Source organism: Scyliorhinus canicula, chromosome 21, assembly GCF_902713615.1.
Source record: "Scyliorhinus canicula chromosome 21, sScyCan1.1, whole genome shotgun sequence".
In the NCBI taxonomy this organism is placed as follows: domain Eukaryota; kingdom Metazoa; phylum Chordata; class Chondrichthyes; order Carcharhiniformes; family Scyliorhinidae; genus Scyliorhinus; species Scyliorhinus canicula.
This window is the reverse complement of record NC_052166.1, coordinates 66,486,885-66,505,266: the sequence shown is the minus strand read 5'-3', so window position 1 is coordinate 66,505,266 and position 18,382 is coordinate 66,486,885. Positions and strand designations below refer to the sequence as shown.

The 18,382-nt window shown below is 45.3% G+C and overlaps 1 protein-coding gene across 1 annotated transcript in view; it reads left to right on the top strand.

Annotated features, from left to right (window-relative positions):
• Positions 1-18,382, top strand: part of dync2i2 (dynein 2 intermediate chain 2) — a 42,453-nt gene that overhangs the window by 17,437 nt on the left and 6,634 nt on the right. The window contains exons 3-5 of the mRNA XM_038782421.1: positions 3,330-3,487; positions 12,309-12,418; positions 15,633-15,800. Coding sequence (XP_038638349.1) covers positions 3,330-3,487; positions 12,309-12,418; positions 15,633-15,800 — 436 coding nt within the window. The remainder of the gene's footprint in view (positions 1-3,329; positions 3,488-12,308; positions 12,419-15,632; positions 15,801-18,382) is intronic.

The window sequence follows — 18,382 nt, the reverse complement described above, 5'->3', positions numbered from 1 at the left end:
AGCAGGGTCTTTTGTTAAAATGGCAAGCAACAGGAAGGTCAGGGTCCTGAATGCGCACAGACCAAAGATGCTCAGTATAAATATTTCCCACTTTCTCTCTCTGTTAGCTTTGACAAGGAGTCATCGGACTCGAAATGTTAGCTCTTTTCTCTCCCTACAGATGCTGTCAGACCTGCTGAGATTTTCCAGCATTTTCTCTTTCGTTTCAGATTCCAGCATCGCAGTAATTTGCTTTTATCCACATCTCTGCAGAGATCTTATCTGCTTGTTTGTGTGTGAGCATTTGCACATGCATGCTAGGGTATTTTAGAAAGTAAGACATCTTACAACACCAGGTTAAAGTCCAACAGCTTTGTTTCAAACACGATCTTTCGGAGCACTGCTCCTTCCTCAGATGAGGATTCACCCGAGGAAGGAGCAGTGCTCCGAAAGCTCGTGTTTGAAACAAACCTGTTGGACTTTAACCTGGTGTTGTAAGACGTCTTACTGTGCTCACCCCAGTCCAACGCCGGCATCTCCACAATATTTTAGAAAGAGATAGATGGTTAAATTTCCAGAGTAGGGTTGTGTGTGTGCCAGTGTAATAACCCTCAGTAGAGCCATGGCAACGACTCAATTGATATCCCCGTGGGGTCGTGGAATGCCAGCTCCCCTGCTAATGGGCGGAGGCTCATCAGCTGGGCTCTTAGCATCACCTCTTAAAAGCTGGCACAGATTGGGATAGGCATGATTGGTAGTCCCGGTTGAGATGTGCTGTATGCCGAGCTTTGGCCTTTTCTTTAGGCTGAAAATAAATTGTCGCTTTGATTGACTTTCTGGCTCTCCTGAGCTTTTATATACAGCTCTTGCAACTTGCTTTAAATAGGAGGTTTTGTTTTATAATAAATCAGTCATTCTGAGTTTAAAATCTCTTTTATCCTGAGTCTAACAGCCGCGAAAGTAAATAATTGCCCATTTTGGTGGATGATTTAAACCTTTAAACTAATGGTTAACCTGTGGAGTAGTGATGCTAGATCAACTGCACTCTCCTCCCATCCCAGCCGTAACGAATGGAAGCTTAATGCATAAATATATATTGGATATGAAGTCCTGGATACTTCTAAGACCCAAGGTCTGAGACTGTTGTATGTCTAGCTTATAGGAGATATCTTCAACTTTCCTGGAATGTGCTAATTAAATTGGGAAAATGTTGTTTGTTGGGAACCAACACTTGTGTATCAATTCAAATCAGAAATAGGACTGTCTAATCTGAGGAAATATTAGCAACTGGAGGTTACTCTAAGGCCAGTGGATCATTTTAACATTTAAAAAAAAATAAAAAAATTTAGAGTACCCAGTTATTTTTTTTTCCCAATTAAGGGGCAATTTAGCGTGGCCAATCCACCTACCCTGCACATCTTTGGGTTACATAGAACATAGAACAGTACAGCACAGAACAGGCCCTTCGGCCCTCGATGTTGTGCCGAGCAATGATCACCCTACTTAAACCCACGTAACCCGTATACCCGTAACCCAACAATCCCCCCATTAACCTTACACTACGGGCAATTTAGCATGGCCAATCCACCTAACCCGCACATCTTTGGACTGTGGGAGGAAACCGGAGCACCCGGAGGAAACCCACGCACACACGGGGAGGACGTGCAGACTCCACACAGACAGTGACCCAGCCGGGAATCGAACCTGGGACCCTGGAGCTGTGAAGCATTGATGCTAACCACCATGCTACCGTGAGGCCCCAAGAGTGACCCAGAGCCGGGATTCGAACCTGGGTCCTCAGCGTCGTAGGCAGCAATGCTAACCACTAGGCCACGTGCCGCCCTGGATCATTTAAACACGTGGTGTGGGAAATGAGTGAGAGAAATTTGACGTTTTGACAGAATCACAAAATATGTGGGAACCAAGACCTAGAGTGGGACTGTATGAAGGTGGAATGTCAGAGTCTGTTTTCGACGTCAGGAATTTGCTGTATTCACTGCTGTCAGGAGCAGGGTATGGTTTTAAATGCTTAAAGACCCGATCTAGTGGCCTCGTCGTGCCCGTCGCGGCAGGACTCAAAAATGAAGCAGAGTCCCGTTTAACAGCGGGGTTGTTCCTGGCGCTGCAGGCGCTGAGAAGCAGTCTGCTGAAGGCGTCCATAACGGGGCTCTGTCCTGTCTCCATTAAATCGTGCCCTATGTCATTTACTGTTGTGATTTGTACAAAACGTATGTGCTGCTGTGCCCTTTTCTAAACTTCACATTTAGTTATTTCATTTGGGTTTTGGAGTTCAGATCTGTATTGATAATCCCATCTTCAGGTGTGGTTTGAGAGAATTAGAGTACTAGCAATTTTGGGTAGCGTGAGTCTTTAAAAAAAATTTTAGTGTACCCAATTATTTTTTCCAATTAAGGGGCAATTTACTGTGGCCAATCCACCTACCCTGCACATCTTTGGGTTGTGGGGGTGAAACCCACGCAGACACGGGAGAATGTGCAAACTCCTCACGGACAGTGACCCAGAGCCGGGATTCGAACCAGGGTCCTCAGCGCCGTGAGGCAGCAATGCTAACCACTGTGCCACCGTGCTGCCCGGGTAGCGTGAGTCTTAAGGTACAAGGTGTTTACTGGCAGGATGAAACAGGGTCCTCTCTTTTGGATACAGTGAACATGTGGGGGCAAGATGGTTGCAAGACACGACTGCCCATTAAAAATAAAACCTGAACTTGCATCATGGCAGTTCAGGGTGCAGGGTGTTGTGAGATTCAACCCATGGGAAAATCATGCCCCATGTTCCTAAAGTAAATGGGGTTTATAAAATTGAATTTGTGTCAATCAGTTGTTTGTATATTGACTCAACCCCCTCTGAGTTATCCTATTGGAATCAACTTGAGGAAGCAAACACTCATATTTTATTATCTTTATCAGTTAAGAATTGTAAGGATTATTTTAAAACAGAAGTTAGTAGAATGTAGGATGCATTTTAAAAATATTTTAATGTAGCACCTTAATAACACGTGGCAACTATGAATTATCTTTTAAGTTTAGTCACTTGTTACAGCCCCCGTTCATGATGGTAATGGTTGAAATGTCACAAACATCTCTGCAAACGTGTGTATGCATCCAGATAGCCTCTGACGAACAGATCAATAACATTATGTACAATTCAGTTGATCATTTTTCTCACTTGAGTCGCAGTCTTGTGGATCAAAATTGTTGCTTGCCATTAATCATCCCATCAAAGGGGTTGATCAGTGTTTGATCGTTGAGTAACTGTGCCATACTTTGCAGTATGGAAGTTTGTTTTAGTGCATGCACAATAGTAATGAATCTTGTCAAATTTGTTTTCAGGCTGGAGGATGGCGACTGGAGCACGGAAAAATCCTATGTGTGTTCTTGGAATCTGGATCGGAGAGGCTTGGACCCAGTACGACCGAGTACTGTAATTGATGTTTCTAGTGCGGTTATGTGCCTGGCATTCCACCCAGTAGAACCCTCTTTGATTGCTGGTATGAACTTGGGCGTTGATTTTTTAAAATAAATATTGGTTAGGAGAAAGAGGGCAGAGGGTCTCAGTTAATGGTGCATCCGGAAGAAAGCGGTGCAGTGCATATTGCCAGTAGGGTTCAGTAAAACACAACAATGACCATCAGTGTTTGGGCAGAAATGTTAATGTTGAGGGAACGTTTAAATTAGCTTTTATACTGAGTTCAGGAAAATTCTCCTATTATAGAAATTGGCCGGTAAAACCTCTACATCCTGCCACAGTAAGCAGTCTGAGCTCCATTGCAGCGGTCTGTGACACACCCTTGCCTGCTCTACCAAAACTTAATTTGAATCGCATCAGTCAATCCTCCCTCTAGTTTTTCTGGAGTACATGGTGCCTTTAATTTTTTTTCATGACCACACTGCATGGTAATCACGTTGAAAAGTCAAGTAAGTAGCTCCCTGCTAAATGAAGAAAGAAACTTGAAAATAGTAAACACAGCTAATTAAGTACCTTAAAAATGTCACTTGTAATCTAGGGATTAAATCAGTTAAAATCATTAAACCTGTTTAAAGGAAACAAGAACAAATAAGACGTGTATAATATATCTTTTTGATTTTGTGCGGTTGAAGGCCCAATGGGAAGGTTTCTCTATTTCTGCTCACATTAAAAGGTAAATGTCACCACAGTCTCCCTTTAAGAGAGAGCTGACTGGTGGAGATTTAACCCGAGGGTCACCACACCTCAGGTGAGGGGCAAAGTTTGAGAAGATGGGGCCTTCATGAATAAGCTCAGTACGGGAATTGAACCTGCACTGTTGGCATCACTCCACATCACAAACCAGTTGTCCAGCCAACTGAGCTAACCGACCCTTGTTCAGTCGAGTGATTTGAGTTGAAGTCCTTGCAGTACATCATTACTACCACTGGAGGATACTAGTGGCAGAAAATCCTTGCTGCATGAGATAAAAGCCCAAGTGATTTGTCAATTGATCAGTACATTTTGAATTCCCAAATAGAAATGCAGCAGTTTTAAAATCAAGCTATTGATTTAAGAAAAGATGTAAAAGAGAGACTGTAAGGCAAGTAGGTTCTGGGGAAAGTAAGGGGATCTAATGTTCTTTGCCATGAGAATAAATTTAAGAGTTGGAGTCAGCACATCCTTGCGTTCAATATGTTAAGGATGAGAGAGTTGTAAATAATAAGTTGGTTGATGTATTGGAGTTTGGGAGTAAAGATCAGATATGAAATATAATAAAGAGGACATGTGAACGTTCGGAACAGCAGTGGGCCATTCAACCCCTTGAGTCTGTGCATTTCTATTTTCCGATATACTTACAGACTTTCAGCACTCTTGTCATTCACTGTGCCTCTAAAAATATCAACATAGGCTTTACTTAAGCCTGTAATGGCCAATTCTGTGGTAGTAATGAAGAAGGTTTTATCCAGTTAGTCTAGCTGTTACGCACTATTAAGGGCAGTAAGAAGTCTTCCAACACCAGGTTAAAGTCCAACAGGTTTGTTTCAAATCACTAGCTTTCGGAGTGCAGCTCCTTCCTCCGGTGAAGCCTGTGCTCTGAAAGCTAGTGATTCGAAACAAACCTGTTGGACTCTAACCTGGTGTTGGAAGACTCCTTACTGTGCTCACCCCAGTCCAACGCCGGCATCTCCTCATCACACTATTAAGGGATGAAGAGTTTGAAGGGAGGGCTTTCTAAAAACGTGTCAGTAACGATATTTCATCACACATCATTGAAAAAAAAGTAACCCCGCAGTGTGAATGGGGCAAGTGCCTCAGTTACGTTTTTGCGTACTTCACAAGCTGGAGTTAATGCACTATTCCTGGACAAGACGATGATTAAAAAAGAAAGACTTGAACTTATTTAGCGTTTGGGTGAAAAAGTAGCAAATGGAGCTCAGTCAGGAGAAGTGTGAGGTAATGTAGTTTGGGAGGGCAGACAAAGCAATAGAAATGCACAAGAAATGGGAGGATATTGGGAGAGGTAAAGGAAGGAAGAGACTTTGGAGTGCACATACAGAGGTCCCTGAATACAATAGGAAAGCTAAATAAGGTGGTAAAGGAGGCTTTTTCTTTCTTTATTTGGACAAGGTATAGAATACACAAATAGGGATGCAATGCTGGAACTACATAAAATGTTGGTTTGGCCACAGCTAGAATTCGATGAATATAGGATATTTTAAAATAGATTGTATTATATATATATGTTGCATTAATGATATTAAAAGCCTGGATTACAGTATATAGATAGCTATATAAACCCTGTTATCAATATAGGCAGGCGATGTGTCTGCAAAAGGTGCAATTAAGATACTGTAAAAGTGAGACAATTATTCATTCCAACCATGCACTTGTTTACAAAGAGATGCCTAATGGAGCTTTATGATTGCTGGGGAGTAAATAATTTGAGACATTGTGTTTAGACCTGGGTAAGCAGGTCATGAGATCCGAGTGGGATAAAGGTGATGTAATTTGTGGGAGGAGCCAGGACTGTTTGATATAATTTTGGCAGTCTGCTAGGAGTTTTAAAGTTGAGCAGTAGTTTTGCCAAATGCTGTCAGGTTGAGCAGGAGTCTGACAGGCAGAAGAGTTTACAGCTTGTGCCTGAAACTTGGGCTCGCTCCAAACCGCTCCAACACCGCAAACAAATAATTCCACTCTACTTGATCAAACGCCGTCTCTGCATCCAGCACTGCCACCACCTCCTGCTCCCTCCCTTTTGATGGGGAGAGCACCACCTTTAACAAGCGCTGCATGCTCAAGGACAGTTGTCTACCCTTTACAAACCCTGTCTGATCCTCCCCAATCACCTGCGGAAGGCACTCCAGCAACCGAAGCGCCAAAAGCTTGGCAAGAATCTTGGCCTCCACATTTAGCAGGGATATTGGCTGATACGACCCACACTCCACCGGATCCTTATCCTTTTTAACAGCAGCAAAATAGATCCCCCCCCCCCGCCCCCGAGATTCCTCATATCCGACTCATCCTCCGGGGGCTCCGGCATATAAAACCTTTTATAAAACTCCTCAAATGCCCTCTTCACCTGCCCCGGTGCCACCGCCAATCCCCTTGTCCATCCTGGACCTGAACAAACTCTCACAAGGCCACCTGCCAGCGGAGCTGTCCCGCCACCAAGCGACTGGCCTTCTCCCCATATTCGTATACGACCCACTTCGCCCGCCTCAACTGAAGTACCTCGTTCCCTGTAGACAATAGGTCAAACTGTGTCTGCAGTTCCTTTCTCCTGACCAAAAGCTCCGGAATGAAATCATGCTTCCCATCAACTTCCAAGATTTCATCTAACAACCGCTGCCACTCCTCTCTTGCCTCCCTATCCACCTGCACCTTAGATGAGATGATCTCTTCTCTTACCATTGCATTCAGAGCCTCCCAAACAACCAACGGCGAGACCTCCCCATTCCTATTTAACTGCACATTATCACCAATCACCTTTCCCATCCTCACAAAATAACTCGGATCCACAAGCATCGCCACATCCAACCTCCACATCGGCCTCTGTGCCGGCCCCTTCTCAAGGACCACATCCACCAAATGTGGAGCATGATGTGAAATGACAATCACCGAGTATTCCGCTTTCCCGGCATCAACAACCTCCTCATAATAAAGAAGTCAATTATGCACGGGGGGGGGGGATAAAGAAATACTCTCTACCCCCTGGATGCAAGAACCGTCACAGGTCAAAAACTTCCATGTCCGACTACTGGTCGGATTGGTCATCTCCCACAAAGGTCACCAAGCTCAGCTGCCTCGTTTCCAGAATCCATATCGCCCCCATCTGCAAAATTCCGGATGCAAATGGCATCGCCTGTAACGATTTCCCTAACTTCTGGCTCACTTCACTCCCACCTGTTCCTGCTGGTCGGAGATCTGATGTCTGGTAAATGAGGCCCAAATGTGTGCGCAAGTGACGTACCATCAAAAGTCCTGTGGGCATCACTCCGTTGGTAGCGTGCGGACGGTTCTATAGTAGAACAGGAAATGGGTGAGGCTGGTTTCCGGGGAACCCGGGGTCTGTTTTTGAATCTCAAGTTTGAATGTCTGCGCGGCACGTTCCGCCAACCCATTTGAGGACCGGTGGATAAGGGGCGGTGCAGACATGACGGACCCCATTTTGTTAAGAAAATCCGCGGAATCTGAACTGGTAAAAGCAGTGCCGTCGTCTGATACAGGTACCTCGGGCAGTCAGTGAACACTGAAAGTTTGCCTGAGCTGATTGGTGGTGGCAAGCGATGTAGTCGTCGTCTTCCAGTGCACATACAGCCATTTGGAATGTGCATCTACTATAATTAGGTACATCGCCCCCTGAAAAGGCCCCGCAAAATCTACGTGGAGGCAGGACCACGGCTGGCCCGGCCAGTCCCACAGGTGAAGTGGTGCTGCCGGGGGGGGGGGGGGGGGGGGGGGGGGGGGGGGGGGGGGCTGTTGATGCTCCTGGCACCGTGTAATTTGTTTTGCCAACATCTCAATATCTGCATCTATGCCAGACCACCACACATAGCTTTGGGCAGCATTTCAGACAGGACCTAATCTTGCAAACTTGGTGAGGCTGTAGAAATAGTCTATTTATCAGTCTTATGACAAATCATTTTATTTGTCCCATGCCTTACTATTATTTTAAATCACTATTGCCACCTAATGCCTGTTTGTAAGCTTAATTTTTCTCATTAGTAAGATTTATCTTGTATGGTAATAATGAGAAAAGTAAATTAGCACACCCTTGTAAAACGAGACAATGTGACGTGTTCTTCACATGTCCACTGTTTGGATTCGAATCATCTGGTTTGGCATAGACCCTAGGATCTTCCAGCTTTGTACGCATTGCAGATTTGTGGCTTTATTCTTTGAGATTCTTGTTCCTGCTACCTCGTGCATATAATGTTATTACTGCCACAATCACCAACTACCAGGATTTATGACCTATTACTTGGAGAAGTAAAAAAGTACACTTTTTTAATAAGAATGGGTAAAACTTGCAAATAATTTTAATATAGGCAAATGTGAAGTCATCGACCTTGGACCCAAGGATGGAACAGGGTACTTTCTTTTTTTTTTTAATTTAGAGTACCCAATTATTTTTTCACAATTAAGGGGCAATTTAGCGTGGCCAGTCCACCTAACCTGCACATCTTTGGGTTGTGGGGGCGAAACCCACGCAGACACTGGGAGAATGTGCAAATTCCACACGGACAGTGACCCAGGCTGGGATTTGAACCTGGGTCCTGAGCACCGTAGTCCCAGAGCTAACCACTGTGTCGCCGTGTTGCCCTAAAACAGGGTACTTTCTAAATGGTGAAAGCAAAAAACAGTGGAATTCCAAAGTGACTTGGAGGTATCCTTGTACATAGATTATAATCAAAAAGAAAATAACCAAAAAGGCTAATGGAATGTTGGCCTTTATATCCAGAGGACCAGAAAACAAAGGGGTAGAGGCTGCGCTTTGGTGACACACAGCCCCCGTGAGACCAGGATACTGTGAGCACCTCTGACATCACACCTTGAGAAGGATATATAAGTCTTACATAAGGAATGATTTGATGGAAGGAAGGCACTTTTTGTCCGGGTCTCTGCACCACTAGTGCAGTAACATAACCATTATGTGTCCCTTCACAACATCTCAGACCTAACTGATTGACCCTTTATCCTGAGACTGTGCCCCCATGTTTTAGATTCCCCAGCCATTTGAAACATCCCCCAGTGTCTAGCCTGTCAAGAATGAGATCACCTCTCATTCTTCTAAACTCCAGAGTACGTCGGCCCAATTTACTCAGCCTCTCTTCCCAGGGGCCAATCTAGTGACCCTTTGCTGAATTACCTTCCTTAAATATGGAAACCAAAACTGCACATAGTACTCCAGGTGTTGTCTCACCAAAACCCTGTACAATTGTAGCACAACTTCTTTGTTCCTGCAAGCCATTTTCCCTCCTAAGTGCTTTGTTGTACTGCAGTTCCCTCTATGAGCACACCCAAGTATTTCTGAACATCAGCATTCACAAGTGTCACCCCTTTTTAAAAAATATATTATTTTCTTGCGAGCAAAGTGAATAACGTCTCACTTCCCCACATTTTACCCCACCTGCCATCTTGTTGCCCAGTCACTTTACCTGTCTATATCTCTTTACTTTGACAAAGAATCATCCAGACTCAAAACGTTAGCTCCCTTCTCTCTCCACAGATGCTGTCAGACCTGCTGAGATTGTCCAGCATTTTCTCTTTTTATATCTCTGCAGCCTTTTGGTGTCCTGCTCACAACCTCCATTTCTATCTAGCATTTTGTTGTCAGTTCTGGAGAGGCAGTAGTATTTTCACTGGTCTAGTAATCCAGAGACCCAGGGTAATGATCTGGGTTTGAATCCTACCAGGGCAGTTGGTGCAATTTGAATTAAATAAAAATCTGGAATGAAAATTCTGATGAAGGCCATGACACATTTTCAGTTGTTGTAAAAACCCCATCTGGTTCACTAATGTCCTTTTGGGAAGGAAATCTGCCGTCTTTACCTGGTCTGACCTACACGTGTCTCCAGACCCACAGCAAAGTGGTTGACACTTAAATTACCTCAGGGATGGGCAATAACTGCTGGCCCAGCCAGTGACCCCCCCACCCACCCATGTATGAATACATTTGGGGCTGGTTTAACTCAGTGGGCTAGACAGCTGGTTTGTGATGCAGAACAAGGCCAGCAGCGCGGGTTCAATTCCTGTACCAGCTGAGAATTCTGAATTCTCCCTCAGTGTACCCGAACAGGCGCCGGAATGTGGCGACTAGGGGCTTTTCACAGTAACTTCATTGCAGTGTTAATGTAAGCCCACTTGTGACAATAAAAAGATGATTATTATTATTTTTAAAAAACTTATATACTCTTGTCACTTTGTCTAAATCAGTGGCTCCCAACATGGGGCGTACGCCCCACAAGGGGGCAATTTGATTTTTAAGGGGGCAATTGAGCGCGACTGAGGATTCTGGGTCCAAATTTTCGATTTTCGTATGAGACAATCCACAAATATTTCAATATTCTAATATAGAAATTTTCTCTCTCTTTATTACCTGTGAATATTATTATCATATTTATCATTATTATTATTTTAATACCACTTAATGTTTTTTCTTTTTTTTAACAATTTTTTAGTAATTTCTTGCTCAGAACTTTAACTGTCTTTTGTTTATTTCATTTTTCTTTTTCATGGATGCCATGTTCTTTTGAAGCTTGTTTAAACCAAGGTATTGGCGTTTTAAGCTTCTTCAGCTGAAACGGAGTTCACTTTTTAAATGATAAGAATTATATATCACCACATGGGGGGGGGGGCATCAGGATTTTAGAGGTGATTAGGTGGGGCATGGCCAAAAAAAGGTTGGGAACCACTGGTCTAAATCATTTTTAGACCAGTGCTGGGGGCAGCACGGTAGCATGGTGGTTAGCATAAATGCTTCACAGCTCCAGGGTCCCAGGTTCGATTCCCGGCTGGGTCACTGTCTGTGCGGAGTCTGCACGTGCTCCCCGTGTGTGCGTGGGTTACCTCCGGGTGCTCCGGTTTCCTCCCACAGTCCAAAGATGTGCGGGTTAGGTGGATTGGCCATGCTAATTGCCCGTAGTGTCCTAATAGTAAGGTTAAGGGGGGGAGTTGTTGGGTTACGGGTATAGGGTGGATACGTGGGTTTGAGTAGGGTGATCATTGCTCGGCACAACATCGAGGGCCGAAGGGCCTGTTCTGTGCTGTACTGTTCTAAAAAAGATTTTAAATAGCTTGGGTCCTAGTGCTGATCTTCGTGTCATTACACTAGTCATAGTTTGCCAACTTGAGAATGCCCCATTTATGCCTATTCTTTGCTTCCTGTCTGATGACCATCTGTCCATGCTAGTATATTACCCTCAACTCTATGAGCCCTTATCTTGCCTACTTCAACCTTTTGTTTCATAACTAGCTCCAGGGTCTCGGGTTCGATTCCCGGCTTGGGTCACTGTATGTGCAGAGTCTGCACGTTCTCCCCGTGTGTTCGTGGGTTTCCTCCGGATGCTCCGGTTTCCTCCCATAGTCTAAAAATGTGCAGGTTTGGTGGATTGGCCGCGCTAAATTGCCCTTAGTGTCCAAGAAAAGAAGGGGTTGGGTGAGGTTGCGGGGATAGGGTGGAGGTGTGGGCTTGGGTGGGGTGCTCTTTCCAGAGGTCGGTGCGGACTCGATGGGCCGAATGGACTCCTTCTGCACTTTAAATTCTATATGATTCTTATCAAATGTCTTCTGAAAATACAGGTGTGCTACATCTACTAATTCCCTTAATCTACCTTGTTACATTCTCAAAAAACAGTATTTCCCTTTTGTAAAACCACGTTAATTTTGACTGATCATGCTATGATTTTTCAAGCGCATTGTAAGACTTCCTTAATAATGGATTCCAGGGCAGCACGGTGGTGCAGTGGATAGCATGGCACCGAGGTCCCAGGTTCGATCCCGGCTCTGGGTCACTGTCCATGTGGAGTTTGCACATTCTCCCCGTGTTTGCGTGGGTTTTGCCTCCACAACCCAAAGATGTGCAAGGTAGGTGGATTGTCCACGCTAAATTGCCCCTTAATTGGAAAAAATTAATTGGGTACTCTTAAAAAAAATTTTTTAAGAACCCAGTGTGTAGGCCACTAGGTCCTGGGGATTTGTCAGATTTTAGTGCCTTAAGATTCTCCAGTACTTTTTTTCTGCTGATATTAATTTCCTTGCTCTCTTTAGAACACCTAGGTTACCTTCTATGTATGAATAAACTCTGGGTGAAAAATGCAAAGATTTGCTTTCTACCTTAATATATGTGCTGTGCTCTGTAGGTGGCCTTTACAATGGAGAAGTTTTGGTGTGGAACAGCAGTAAAAGCGATGACCCTTTAATTGCTAGATCAGGAATATCCGACGATACCCACCGTGAACCTGTTTATCAGGTAAAGGTCTTATTTGAATTATTCCAATCCTTTTCTTCTTTCCTCGCCTTGTTAACATCTTTTTCGCCTTGTGGGTTCTGCAGGGAGATTGACACTGATACAAGTTCTGAGTATCACACCTCCATCATCAACAAGCAATGAGTGAGAACTGAGGGTAAATCTGGCGAGTTTCCATCAGCGTAACAGTGGCTGGTTGAAGTTTGGGTCTAGTTTATTTCCATTAGTAGCTGTGCCAATGAGGAAAAATCCCAACCCGCAGACTCTCTTTTGACGACTAAATCAAAATGAAAGTACCTTTGACTGGTCTGAGTTATTCCAAAATAAAAACAATGGTGAACTAAACAGATGCTGACCCCAGATAAAGCCTAACTGAGTCCGAGATCTTGCAGGAGAGTTGTTCAGGCCAAGCTTGCGAGTGAATCGAGTTAAGGTGAAGATTAGCAATGAGCGGCAGAAGCTCAGTGGGCTGAATAACCACCTATTCCTGTCGTCCTAACTGAGTTAACATTCACTGAGTGACTGAAAGAGTTAAATGGGATTTTGCGAATTTTTTTGTGGAATGTATTCTGCAATTCTGTGCCCTAATCCTTCCTGGTATCCTGCAGTCTCTCCCCACTTTCCTGAACACTGAGGATTTCCCGCCTCATTTTGTTCACTGCCCTACAGTTCCACGGCGGCCATTTTAATTCTCCATTCCCATTCTCGCTCTTCACATCTTTGTCTTCCAATCTCCTGTGCTGCTCTAAGGGAGGTCAACAGAAGTTCGAGGAACGGTACCTCACCTTTTGAGTAGTCTTCCAGAATCAATATTGAGTTCAACAATTTCATATCACAACCTCTCTGCCCTGACGTTTTGGGCAGCAGTTGTTGGTAATGATTCTGCTTTTGTCGGGGGTGGGGGGCACTGTGATTAGCACTGCTGCCTCACAGCACTAGGGATCCGGGCTTGTTTCCCGGCCTTGGGTGACTGTGGAGTTTGCACTTTCCCCCCGTGTCTGCGTGGGTTTCCTCCGAGTGCTCTGGTTTCCTCCCACAGTCCAAAGATGTGCAGGTTAGGTGGATTGGCCATGCTAAATTGCCCCTCAGTGTCCGAAGATGGCCAGGTTAGGTGGGGTTACAGGCATAGGGCAGAGGTGTGGGTCCAGCTAAGGTGCTCGTTCATGGGGTTTGTGAAGACTCGATGGGCCGAATGGCCTCCTTCTGCACTGTTAAGGTTTCTATGGATACTATGAATATTTGGCCCCTTCTTGTGTTTCTTTACCTGTCTGATTATTGCTCTCTCTTGCATTGCAAAATCATTCCTTTTGTCATTTTACATCTCCTCCTCCTACCCTCCATGCTATTATAGATCAGCTTCCCGTTGTTCTTTCCTTCCCTCTCCCTCCTTTTCCCTGACTCTGCATTTGCTTAAAATCACATGCATCTCTAACTGCTCCCGAAATCTGATAATAGGTCATTGGCTTGAAACTCTGCTTTCCGCCCACACATACTGCCTGACCTGCTGAGTGTTTTCCAGAATTTCTGTTTTAAGTTCCAATATCTGCAGTATTTTATGCTTTTGCACAGTCCTGTGACCGTTCCTTTTCATAGGAGGGAACTTGGGCAGGAAATCTCCCACGGCTCGAACCCGAGTGTGGATTCGTGGGCCGCTCTTTGCCACTTCACTGCAGTGATCCTGGGATTGGGCCATTATTCAACCCCTGTTACAGTATTCAGTCAGACATGGTGGACACACCACTTGGCTTATAATTATTTTCTCCACACCCCTCCTTCCCTTTGGCGCCATGAGGCAGCAGTGCTAACCAGTGTGCCACTGTGCTGCCCGTAATGAGGCCGACCTGATTAGGGAACTTGAGGTGAAGGAATCCTTGGGGGTCAGTGACCACAATATGATAGAATTCACTCTGCAGTTTGAGAGAGAAGCTGGAATCCGATGTAAATGTTTTACAATTGAATAAAGGTAACTACAAAGACATGAAAGAGGAGTTGGCCAGAGTTTCTTTTTTTATAAATTTAGAGTACCCAATTCATTTTCCAATGAAGGGGCAATTTAGCGTGGCCAATCCACCTATCCTGCACATCTTTGGGTTGTGGGGATGAAACCCACGCAGACACGGGGAGAATGTGCAAACTCCACACGGACAGTGACCCAGAGCTGGGATTGAACCTGGGACCTCGGCGCAGTGAGGCTGCAGTGCTAACCCACTGCGCCACTGTGCTGCCCATGAGTTGGCCAGAGTTGATTGGAAGCGGAGCCTAGCAGGGAAGACAGTGGGACAGCAATGGCAGGAATTTGGGAGATTATTCGGGAGGCACAACAGAAATTCATCCCAAGGAGGAGGAAACAAGGTAAGGGGAGGACAAGGCATTCATGGTTGACGAGGGAAGTCAAGGACAGCATAAAAGCAAAAGAAAAAGCATACAAAGAGGATTAGTGGGAAGCCAGAGGATTCGGAAGCCTTTAAAAGCGAGCAGAGGACAACTAAAAAAAACAATAAGGGGGAGAAGATGAAATATGAGTGTAAGCTATTAAAGAAGATTGCAAGTTTTTTTTGTTGACATATATAAGGTAAGAGAGAGGCAAGAACAGACTTTGGACCACTGGAAATGAGGCTGGAGAAGTAGTAACAGGGAACAGAGAAATAGCAGAGGAACTGAATAGGTACTTTCCATCTGTCTTCACGGTAGAAGACATCAGTGGCATACCAGAACTTCAAGAGAGTCAGGGGGCTGCTGTGAGTGTAGTGTCCATCACTAAAGAGAAGGTGCTGGGGAAACAAAGGTCTGAAGGTGGATAAATCATCCGGTCTGGATGGACTACACGGCAGGGTTCTGAAGGAGATCGATGAGGAGATTGTGGGGGCATCTTTCAGGAATCACTGGAGGCAGGAAGGGTTCCAGAGGATTGGAAAACGGCTAATGTAACACTCCTGTTTAAGCAGGGAAGGAGGCAGAAGGTGGGAAATTATAGGTCGGTTAGTCTGACTTTGATTGTTGGTAAGAATGGGTCTAATTTTGCTCCTATATCTTATGGTCCTATGTGTAAGAATCCAGAATCGGAAAAGCGCAGGGACTTGGGAGAGTTGTGAGGCTGGAGAAGGTTATGGACATGGTCATGGAGAGATTTGTAAGCAAGATATTGTAAACTTGGGACGAGACAAGTTTGCTTTCTTGAGTTTTAAAACGAAACCACATTTTTTCTCTCCCAAAACAGGTGCAGTGGATCCAGAGTTCAAGCCGCAGTAACCGGATTCATGTTCTGAGTGCAAGCACTGATGGGAAGATTCTGATTTGGCAGATGGATGGGCGAGGCAAGCTGGTGCTTCAGGATGGCTTTGCCCTGATCGTACAGCAGATGCCGCGCAATATCAAACTGCACAAGGTGAACAGCCTCTGTGACCGGAGTTGAGCTTGTTTAATGGGAGATTCAGACACTTGTGAAGCAGTTAAAAGTATCCCATTGATGTCTGAACTCCACAGTTACATAGAAACGTGAAGCTTTAAGTATTTATAGCGCCTTACCTCAACATCAGCTTGTGGTGTTATTAAGGCCATGGGGCCTTTGCAGCATCACGATGGAGGATGTATAACTGATGAGATTTGAGACTGTAGCTGCCAGTAGATATTAGTGCTCACTTATCTCAGGTTTGGCATTCGTCATGATTGGGTTGTAGAAAAGCTAGCAGCTGGTGACGTGTTGCCCACAATTGGTTCTGGTATGTTTCTAACCTTTGGCCAAGTGGCAGTAACCTCACATATTTTATGGCTCTATGCTGTTCATGAGAATCTCTCAGTATTGGATATTGTAGCAAGTGTTTAAACCCACTTGGTCAGTTGGTTATTGATTCTCTTCTCCATGGAGACGGAGGATGCGAGTGGGGTCACATCATCCCCAAGATCAGCCATTGTCAAGCTCAGGGGCGCGACCCGCAGGTGGGTCGTGGGCGGGTGTCGGGAGGGTCGTGGAGCCGTCCGTCGTGGCGCTCCCAAGCGTGCAAATCCATGTGCAGCAGCCGGCTGTTAATAATGCCGGCCACGAGCGGCCTTCAAAATGGCCAGGAACAGATTTTAAAAATTTGGCCGCACTGCGCATGCGCACCGATGATCGGGCACGCATGCGCAGTGCAGCCGCATCTTTTTTATATGGTCACAGCCTTTTTTTTTTCAATTTCGGGGGGCCAAAGGGACCCAAAACCATTTTTATAAGCAACAAACAAGGTCGCGAAGGATGGCCGGCGTGGGTCGCGCAGATTGGCCGGCGTGGGTCGCGAAGGTTGGCCGGTTGGTAAAAATGGGTCCCTGGGAAAAAAGCTTGAAAAACACTGACCCAGATGATCTAGATGGAGACTGGAGACCACCTCTCTAACTGATTAGGAAATTTGAACTAAGCTGGTGTGCAGCACTGCGTTGCACTAATTGATAATTAACTAGTCATCCTGCCTCATTAATGAGAACTGAAGGTGTAGATCTGTCATTGGGGAAGGGGAGGGGTGGAGAGAGACGGTACATTTTCAACCGCAGAAAGCTCTGCAAGTCAGAAATGAGTAGGATGGTTCTGACTGAACCAGCAGTGGTGAACGTGGGCTGGTAAAGCTGCACGGGCAGAGGTTAAATTCAAACAGTTCTCTTCAACCTTGGCTCATAACTGGTTGCTAAGCTCACAAAAACAAACCTCGGTGAAGACATTTTTTTTTTTTTTTTTTATAAATTTAGATTACCCAATTATTTTTTCCAATTAAGGGGCAATTTAGCGTGGCCAATCCACCTACCTTGCACATTTTTGGGTTGTGGGGGCGAAACCCACGCAGACACGGGGAGAATGTACAAACTCCACACAGACAGTGACCCAGAGCCGGGATCGAACCTGGGACCTCAGCGCCGTGAGGCGGTTGTGCTAACCACTAGGCCACCGTGCTGCCCTCTCGGTGAAGACATGAGTCAAACAAGGCTGTGTCATCGCATCAGCCCTCGTCCCCATGTTCCTCGCTGCAAGACTGCACCTCACTTCTCACAGGTTACCCACAGGCATGGGGATAATTAACAGAACAGATGGGAAACTGTTCAATCTGCACTGCTTTAAATCCAGTGACACCTGTGTGTGAAACATAGGAAAAAAAATAGGTGACCATTTGGCCCTTCAAGTCTGCTCCGCCATTCATTATGAACATGGCTGATCATACAACTCAATAGTCTAATCCTGCTTTCCCTCATATCCTTTGACCCCTTTTGTCCTAACTGCTTCTTGAAAACATACAATGTTTGGACTCAACTACTTCTGTGCTAACAAATTCCACAGGCCGATTACTCTCTGGGTGGTGAGCCTGTGGAATTCAATCTCTCCTCGTACGTCAGTCCTGCCGTACCAGAATCAGTCTGTCTGTCTGTGTGTGTGCCAGGTCATTGGCGATTTCTTCTCTGAATGAGAAAACAGACCTTTCACTAAATACCTGGAAAACTAAGGTCCTGTTCCAACCATGACCCCACTGCCCCCCACCCTCCTCCTCCTCAATGGTTAGATCCTGGAAAAATGTGGACTTCTTTCCTCAATGAGTAGATATAGTAGACAGCATTCATCTGGCCTGCAGCGTTCCAGCTTAGTCTTTGATCAACTGAGGTAAAGAGTATCTGAGGACCTGAGACTCGGGTCCCGGTTTACTGGTCAGCAATGACCCTGACCCCTGGGTTCCAATATACTTTGGAGACTTGGACAACATACTGCAGGCACCTCAGAAATGGAGCTAGACCACCAGTGGTGCCTTATCAAGATCCTCTAAACCTGAGGAAAGGAAAGGTCGTCCAGTGTCTCTCCCAAGCCGATGCGCCTAACATCAAGATGCTAGTCACTGAAAGCCAGCCCTGTTGGGCAGGACATGTTGTTTGAATGTCTGATGTTTCACCTCCGAAGCAGCTGCTCTGGTTGAACCTTAGTCGCATAGGAAACTCTCAGGAAGACCACAGAAATGC